Below are 9085 nucleotides of genomic sequence, written 5' to 3'. Positions count from 1 at the left end.
CCCCCCCCGCTCCGCCAAAACACACACCCGCACCCACACAAGCCCACACACTCACACCCACAGAGTCATAACCACGAACCTGCTGCTGATGAAGAAGGGGTCCCGTCCGCCTCCTCCTCCTCCGTGGCGTTTGGTGGCGTGGCTGTGGACGCTGCGGAGGCAGAGGCGGATGAGGTGGGGAGGCTACGGAGGCTGTGGAGGCTGCGGAGGCTGCGGAGGCTGCGGAGGCTGCGGAGGGTGCGGAGGCTGCGGAGGCTGCGGAGGCTGCGGAGGCTGCGGAGCCTGCAGTGCTGGTGGGAGAGACTCTGTCCTGCGCTCACAAATAGAAATAATTATAGTTACAATCTTATATATAGAGAGAGTTACTTGTGCACCCTCCCCGCTCCCCGGGTCGGCCAGGCGACGGGCACGGGCACCTTGTCGTCGTCATCGAAAGCAAACTAGTTGGAACAGCAATAAACCCGGTAGGCGACGTCCTGGAAGCAATATCGCGACGGCAAGGAGGCGCGCTGCCGCCGCCGCCCCTTTTGCTGCAAAAGTTTGTCGAGGACTTGCCGCCCCCAGGAAGTGTTACGTTTTTAAGCACGTCCCGCTTTAGGGACAATGTACTCTCCGACTGTCAATCAGAGTATCGGTGTCGGTGAAGGGGTGGCCGCGAGTAGCTCGCTCTTGGTCTGTCTCCGCATGTGTGCGCGCCAGTGTGTTTCCTGCGGCGGCGCTGTCGGTCTGTCTCCCTCTCCCGCCGCTCACTCCAACCCCAAAGCGGTCTTTCAGCGAGGAGTTAGAGCACTGCGTTGTGGCTGCCCTGCCCCTCCTCCCCAGGCCTCGCGCGGCGCAACCCGCGCCCCGGCCGGCCCGGCTGAGGTTTCGGCTCCCTGCAGCGCGGGGTATCCGCGGCCCACGGCCTGGCTGCCGGCCTGGCTCACGGCGGTGGTGCATCCGCAATGCGGCCAAGGCGGGGGCCGGGCCCAGGGCCGGGCCCGTCAGCCCGTGATGAGGCTTTCATGAGGCATCCGCGCCGGCTAACTGAATGCCCCTCGGGGCAGCTGCCTCCGCAGGCCCCGCAGCTGCGGCGGCAAGAATTTCGTGTCTGGTTTTTGCGCTCCTCGGCAGGCCCGGGCCGGGCCCGGCCCCGGCGGCCCACAAGCTTGGCGTTGCTGCTACACGGGCCGGAGTAGCTCGGCTCGGAGATTTGCCTATAACTTATAGGAGAGGGGCGGGGCGAGCGGGCGAGCTGCGTTTGCAGGCTACTTTTTCTCCCCCCCCCCCCTCCTATACTCTACATCTTTTATTTTTCTCGATTTTACTTATTTCCAACCCGAAAGCTTTCCACCGTTTTCCACCGAGCGCGGCGCGTTCTTCGCCTATAGTACAGAATAAAGGTCCGTCCAGTCCGACCGCACGCTGGCCGACTTAAACTTTGAGAAACAAGAAAAGAAACGGGGGAATATAGGTGATCATGTGCTGAGCAGAATGCAAGAGACGATGCTGTTGCGAGTGTACCGCCGCACGGAGCGCTAAGCCATCTCCGACTATGACGGCACACATATAGGTACTGCATAGAGCTATCTGTCTCTCTTCACTCCTCGTTGCTACGAAAAGGCTGCGAACGAGTAGGGGTGGGAGAGGAAGAGAAGAATGAAGCGGGTCAGAGTCGCCTTAGACTACATCACCGCAAAAAGAATTGAACCTTTTCCTGCTTGGAATTTAACCATCAGTGGGGGTTTAATGGTTTCATTCTTGTCGCGCTCATAAGAACTTTTGAGTATACATTATTATGAGAATTATAAGAGGGTAATAAGAGATTATAAATATTATAAACTGATTAAGAGATTGTAAGAAAATATAATAAGAAACCATGGCCATGTATCATGGCCATGGACATGTCCATGAGGCGCCATAGCCGCCTGGGTAGGCAAACCTGACCGTACCAGGTGTTGCATAAAAGACACAGCTGCGGGCGGGTTTGCCTACCTAAGGGGCTATGGCGCCTTACGGGCAGAGCGGGTAGGCAAACCCGCCTACACCTGTGTCTTTTATGCAACACCCGGTACCTGCGTGTTTTATGAAACACCCGGTACTCATTTGAATAGACCGAGTGGCCACGCTTTACAGGTCCACCCTGTCCTACTAGCCAAACGTACACGCAACTTAAAATAATTTTCAGGCGATCACATAAAAATTTGATAATAAGATATAAAGGGGTCATAGCAATAAATTGTAAGTGATTGATTTAGACGGTGTTCTTTCGAGTATTCGAGTTGCAGACCTCTGGGCCAAAAACAGCCGGAGTAGAGTGAAAAAATATCCTTTTACTTCATAGGTTGCCGCCATACACGCCCCACATCTTGGTTTCAGACCTCTCAACGAGAAAACAGTTTCAGGTTGCCACCCCCTTTTTTGTCGCCCTCCTAGGAATGTGAAGAGGAGGAATGTGAGGTGTGCAGAGGAGGGGTGGGGGTAGGTGTGAGGACACCCCCTACCCGAGCATACTCTCACACGCGGCGTCAACGATAAGCAACTAAGAGAAAGGAGGAGGAACAGAAGGGGAGAGGAGAAGCGGTGGAAGGAGACCTGGGGGCGCGCGGGGAAGGGTGCGGGGAGAGGCGTGTCTTGGCAACAGCGGCAACAGCAGAAGAAGTGCAGCAAACTACCTCCCAACTTGATAACTCGCCACAGCCACACGCTGGCGGGGGAGGGAGGGGGATACGGGTGAAGGGAGGCGGGTAGGAGAGAGGGGCTCACCTACAGCCTCGCTCCGACCGGTGCGGGGGCGGGCGGCGGGCGGTGCCTTTCAACAAACGGCTAACCGAATTTGTTTTAATTCAAACTCTGGCGAAAGAAGACTCCTCTGACCTGTCAGAAGTGGGTCGACTCGGCGGGGCGGGGCGGAGCAGCGGCGGACGGCTCGACAGACAGCAGTGACTCGGCGGGCCGGGCCGGCCTGCCTGGCCACGCTGCTGCTGGAGGGAAGAACTAACTATCGTGTAATTGACTGGGCCGCGCTTTGGCTGTCAGCCAGCCTGCGCTGGACGCCGCTCCCTCCATGCAGTCTATTGTGGCAGAAATTCAGTTTGACTCGCTGGGGAGAATGAAAGGGAGGTAGTAGTACGGCGGGAGCGGCTAGCGGACCGGGCTCCGGGCTCATGGCAGGGCCGGGTCTGGAAAGGAAGAACCACGCGCCACGCCACCGCCACGGCGCTGCTGCCAGCGCCGCCGGCGCCGTGGGCCCTGCACTGGCTGAAATATGAGATCTTTTTGAGGCTAATTCCCCAACATCTATCGCCAGTGTGGCCAGCCCCACCCAACCCAAGCAAGCTCACCCCCACCCCCACCGCGCGGGCAGCGGGCAGCGGCCCCGGCGGCAGGGCGGCAGTCCACTACACCGCTGGGAAGTGTGGTCTGAGCTGTGGGGCAGAGGGGAAAACGGGAGAGGGGACGGACATCCCTTTTGCTATGACCCAGTGGTGACTTTACAGCATTTAGTTGTCAGACAGTGGATGGTAGAACTGTGGATATAATACGGCACACAAAAGCATCAAACAACTACATAGACACTCCTCGCTCATATCAATGTGAGATTGATGACATTTCATTGCAAAGACAGTTCAACGATAGAGAAGAAAGTAAATATCAGAATTGGTATGTGATAAAAGCGCAATGACAGTGAAAAGAAACCATACAACGTTGTAGCCAATAATGTTTGAGAAACCTTGAAAAGTGTTAGCTATTTTACGTAGGCATCTGTTCAAGTATGTTTTAACATTCAACCACCACCAACAGAGAGCCATTATAAGAAAACACATGAAACAAACCAGTTTTGATATGTTAAAGCAATTCCATCTACCATCATGCACCACATTTCAACAGGTGCAACACTGTTCTAGACTCACCAGATCTTTGCCATAACCTCTAGAGAACTCACTGGGCCTGCAGCAGTTATGATGACTGGGCCCAGTCCCGCGGGAATTGGGGCGTCAACGAAATGTCCGCGTAAAAAAAATTCGATTTGAAAGACGATAGCACAGCCGAAAGAGTCAAAAGCTGATTGAACAAAAGGTTATGGTACGTTAGAATTCGCGAATTTTGATTGTTGGTGCAAGAAAAGAAAAGTTTTCAAATTATGTTCGAGAGATCGCACGAGGATTAAATCTGCGAAATAATTCACGATCAAGAGAATTCATCAACAGAAGACCGACAAATATTCACAGTCATTCAAAGCACCGCAACAACGACTACTACTGCGCGCGCAGCACACTGCGCAATTTCCCATACGTCCCTTGCGGTCAAGAAGATTTAAAAGGAAGAAAAGAAGAAGAACAGTCAAGGTGTGCGTGCTATGCGGATTGGAACTTTATTTCGTGTTACAAAAAAAAAAATGTCATAAAAGGCTTTTAAAAAAACGTTTGTCTGAAGAAAAGGATGAATGCGGTTGAAACCCTACGATGGACTGGAATACCTACGGCTGTAAGTAAAAACATCAGAACTTATTATAGGTTAGTAACATCCAGAGAGGACTGATAGCATTCTTGATTCTTTCTTCTTAAGATTATGTAGATTTGTTTATTTTAAATCTAAGACTGGCGTCTGTATTGTCAACATATTTTGTCAGTTTAGAGACAGACAGTGTTGGATGTGCTTTGAAAGAATTGAAGTGGAGTGCAAATTAATTAATAGTTTTCCTAGATCAGAAGACAAAATCTCTTTTCAGTGGCTCTCTATTGAAATATAGGAATAAGGGAGTGTCAATAAACAGGAGCTTAGTGCTAATTTGTCCACATGTCGTAAGTTGTATTACCGTACTGTGTCAGATTTTCGATTTGTCAGCTGCTTGAATGGTAGATGTAATTTACCGTACTGTGTCAGATTTTCGATTTGTCAGCTGCTTGAATGGAGGATGTAATTTTCCTGCGTGTTCCGCATAATGGAGAGCGGGTGTACAGCATGATCTTCATCGTATTGTGCTCATCAAAGGCATGGGTGTCCTTTTGAGAAGAGAGGTGTTTGTCGAGTCAGTGTGCGAGCAGTGCTTGTGGTGGTGCTACGACAGCCCACCCCCCCTCCTGTCTTTGTGAAGGCCCCTATCAAAGTGCATGCAACATTCAAGGCATCATCATCCCTTGCCCGTCCCACACCTTGCCCCGCCCCTCGCTCATCCGCCACAGGGACTGCTTGTTGTCGCCCAATGATTGTGTGTTCCAATACACCAATCTCGACCCACATTTTTTTTCCCTCTCGGCTTGTTCCTCCCCCCGCCGCGCCCTCGTTACTGACCGCAGGCCGCTGGCTCCAGGGCGCCATCACGACCATCAGGGCCCTGCTGCGCCCTGCTGGCAGGTGTCGTCTCTGTTACAAGCCTGATTCAGTTTAGTGTTTGTCAGGGCCAAGGCCTCCGGGGCTTAGCCCCCCCCCCCCCCCCGCGGAGGCGTCCCGTCCATAGGGCGGTCGGGGCAGCCATGGGGCAGCCAGGCCAGCCATAGACGAGCATGATGCGGTGGTCCGCAGGCTCTGCAGGCTCCGCAGGGCGGTCCGGCCTGGCATGGCTGAGCCGGGCGGAGCCGGGGCTGAGCGGCCATGGCGCCGGGGCCTGTTTCATTTCGCCTTCATAATGTTTCATCATGGTTCCCCGGTAATTTAGTCGCCTGAATTAAGTCTGCGGCTCTGTTCCCCACCTCGCCTCCACCTGTCAGGGCCAAGACGCCGCCGCGCCGTGCCACGCCGCCGCCCTGCCGTGGAAAGGGGAGGGGGGGGGGACTCGTTGTCTGCTCTATTGATGACGCACCTCTCAAGCCCCGCCGACCTAATCGCCGTATAGTTCCTACCTCCACCGTGCCCCTTCCCTCACTCCCCCCGAACTCCCCGCTGCCTGAACTTCTTTCGCCTCCCATACTTCGAGGCCGCTCCCTCCTCCTGTGACTCTGATAAACAGATCGCAGTGGCACGGTGGGACGGGCGTGGCAGGGCGTGGCGGGGCGGGGCGGGGCGAGGTGAGGCGTGGCGGGCCCTCCGTGCATCCCCAGTGGAGCTGGCATCTCGTATTCCGTTAGCGGCTCCGCCCCCCCCCCCCTCCCCCCCTCCCCTCTCCCCTTTCACTCCGACGAACACCCTCTCTCGCACCCACACATGCACGGCACACCCACACGCGCGCACGCCCCCTGCAAGGTGTGTCCTCCGCCGCCATGAGCCCTCTCTCTTCTCCCTTCTACTTCCCCACCCTGCCCTCTTCCCTCTTCCCCCGTCCCTCTTCCTCTCCCCCCTTCCCTCTTCCCTTCCCCCTTTCCCTCTTCCCCCTTATTCCACCTTCTCCTTCCCTTCCCCCCCTCCCTCCTCCCCCTTCACTCAAAGTTTTTTTTACGAAGATCTGCTCTTTGTAACGTACAAAGGATTTGGCACCTTCATAATACAAACAAATCATTTGTATTACGAAGGTTTTGGCTACGTAATACGAAGAGCACAAGTCTGTTGTGAAAGTTGTGTACTTTGTAATACGAAGAAAATCCGTTCGTAATATGGCGGTCCCAGATCCTTCGTTCGATACAAACCTAATTGTGCATAATGTAAAGACTCTTCGTAAGGAATTAAGAGTGCCCCCCCCCCCCCATACCTTTCCTCTTCCGCCTTTTCTCTTACCCTTTTCGGCTGGTAGTTGGAGTCAGGGAGAGGGTAAATCTGACAATCCTACACTCATCGTCTGCTCTCTATGACCGGAATAAGCGTTATTCCAGTCCAGCCAGAGACGGTGCATTTCGGCGCTCCAGGGTCCTTGGTCCTCCCGGGTCATCCTCACTGGGCGTGGGCGTGCATCTAGAAATGCGTGCTCTCATTTCAAGCACAGGGTGCGGAAAATCGCTAGGACCTACCGTAACTGCCAATCTTCTTCGAGTTTTGCTTTATAACGTTTCCGAAACGTTTACATAGAAGATCTTAACACGAAATAACTACAGTCCCTCCCTTAAGCAAGCCAAATCCTACCATGACTTCAACTTCTCAGCACCTCATATTCTCGAATTCATATCTCTGTGCTCCTCTTGACTTGACTTGCGCATTGACTTCCCAGAACAAGGATACGCTTTCCTTGGACTTGTCCAGTTTCATTTAAGTGTGTGGCATTTTATACGTCACGGCACTACATTTAAACTTTGGTAGTTCCAAAGTGCTCACTAAAATGCCAAGATGACTGTATGCCGTAGGAAAATTTCTCTGCATAGATGGGTACATTGGATCATAACTGTGTTCTTGATTTTGGTACACAAAAATATACTAAATCAAAAATCTAAAATATTTCTATACTATTTACGACCTCGATCTCGCTGAAAGGGCCGTGAACAAAAGTACCCGACCGCGTATGACGTGATTTGTGTTGTGGGCGGTCGCTCCTCCTCTCGCTCCCTCTCGCTCCACATCTCGCTCCCTCCCTCTCGTTCCCTCCCGCTCCCTCCCGCCTTCTCCCACTCCTCCTCTCGCTATCCCTCCCGCAGCGACCTTTTTGCGTCTTTTCCGCGTTCGAAAAGAAAAGGAGCGGAGGAAAAATAATAATCATTTCCGCCTTTTTATCATCGGCGGCCAAAAAGGCGGCGGCGGCGGAGCGGCTTCCGGCCGGTTCCGTCGTATGAGAATGTTTTACGAGCGCGGATCATATCCTCCTCCGCGGCCGGACCGCAGCCGGGCGGGGCGGGCCGGGCCGAGCCCTGCGGAGGTGTCGGGGGATGATTGAGCCGGCCTTTTGGACAGCTTTGGACAGCGTCCTCGCACCACTGCGGCATCGCCGTAAACGGGGGAGGTATACGCAGCTGCAGTAGCAGCTGCGCCTGCCCCCCCCCCCCTTTTCCACTCCCCAGCGTGTAGGCTCCAGGTCCTCCAGGTCCCAGGGGGCTTTACGGGGCTTTCTAAGTAGTCGAGGTGGCTAGGAGCAAGGGAATCGCGGTACGCGCTTAGACGTCTTCGGGCTGCCTCTTCCCATTAGGTCAGTTAGTCACTCTGCGCTGGAAATCTGCCACCGTAATTTTTCTGTCGCTGGGAGGAGTTCTCACCCCACCCCCTCTCCCCTACATTACTTCCTCCCCCACCCCCATATCCCGACCCCCTTTCTCTAAAGAGATAAGTGATGGAGCCCGAACTAGCATACACCGTGTTCCAGCAAATCAAGCAGAAGTAAGCGATCTCTTCTCCCTTCTCCCGTTTTTCCGCCTGGGATGAGACCGGTCAGGGTAAAATGTTAACAATACATACCCCAGGCCAGGCAGCCAGTCCAAGTGGGCGCAGACTCATCGATATTAAAACCTCGTCCAGAAAGTTAGTCTGTTTTTCTCAGATTCGTTCCGAGGATTCGTTCGGTACATGACGGGAGCGCCTGCGAAACTCGGGGTAGGCCACCGCGCAGCACATGCACGCATTGCAAGCAGGATGTTGCCTGCCTACCAGGCGCTACGAGAGCTTGCTGAGGCTGATTTTCAAAGGTTCGTAACGGCGAATAACGGATGTTGGTAATCATGATCCCTAACTTACCTTCTTTCTCTGTTATTCTCCTCTGGGGCTGGCACAGGCATCTACATGATATTACAGTGAAAAACAGTTTAAGGGCTTACGGAAAACTTTTGATCAACGATGTTGTAAATACACAATTAAAAATGGTCAATTTAAAAGCACTGCGTATTGACTTGTAACTTACTGACGAGCTAGAATTGGCTGTCGTAAATTTACAACATATTTTGCTGATAGTAAATTACCAGATATATTGTAATCTCCGTTGATATTTTGCACTGTGATCAGATTGAAGGACAATACGTTTTGGCCTCCCGTTTCGCAATTTGCCTTTAGTACAGTTTATAGCTGTTCACGATAAACCCATGTGATTGCAGACAAAGAAGCGCCCTTTATTCTTCTTTGGTTGCTTTTCCACCCCCGCCCATGCCCATACGGGCCTAACGAAAACGCGTCTTTTTCGCATAGTCATTACGTCATGAGGATGTTATTTTTATTTTTTGATAGTTGTTCTTTGCAAAACAATGTACTATTTCCGAAATTGAAACTCGGGTGTGCGACATCAACATCACTGTGCACACCAGTGGGCCTCCCCCTCTCGCCC

General features: G+C 53.1%; 1 protein-coding gene across 1 annotated transcript in view; it reads left to right on the top strand.

Moving 5' to 3' along the window:
* The first annotated feature begins 4390 nt into the window (after positions 1–4390).
* The window catches only part of LOC113204206 (neuronal acetylcholine receptor subunit alpha-7), a 94795-nt gene continuing 90100 nt past the window's right edge, over positions 4391–9085 (top strand). Inside the window, exon 1 of the mRNA XM_052269039.1 lies at positions 4391–4467. Within this exon, the coding sequence (XP_052124999.1) occupies positions 4446–4467 (22 nt within the window). The 5' untranslated portion in view covers positions 4391–4445. The remainder of the gene's footprint in view (positions 4468–9085) is intronic.

Source organism: Frankliniella occidentalis, unplaced genomic scaffold, assembly GCF_000697945.3.
Source record: "Frankliniella occidentalis isolate FOCC.00 unplaced genomic scaffold, Focc_3.1 Scaffold4, whole genome shotgun sequence".
NCBI lineage: Eukaryota > Metazoa > Arthropoda > Insecta > Thysanoptera > Thripidae > Frankliniella > Frankliniella occidentalis.
This window is presented reverse-complemented; position numbering and strand designations above follow the sequence as displayed.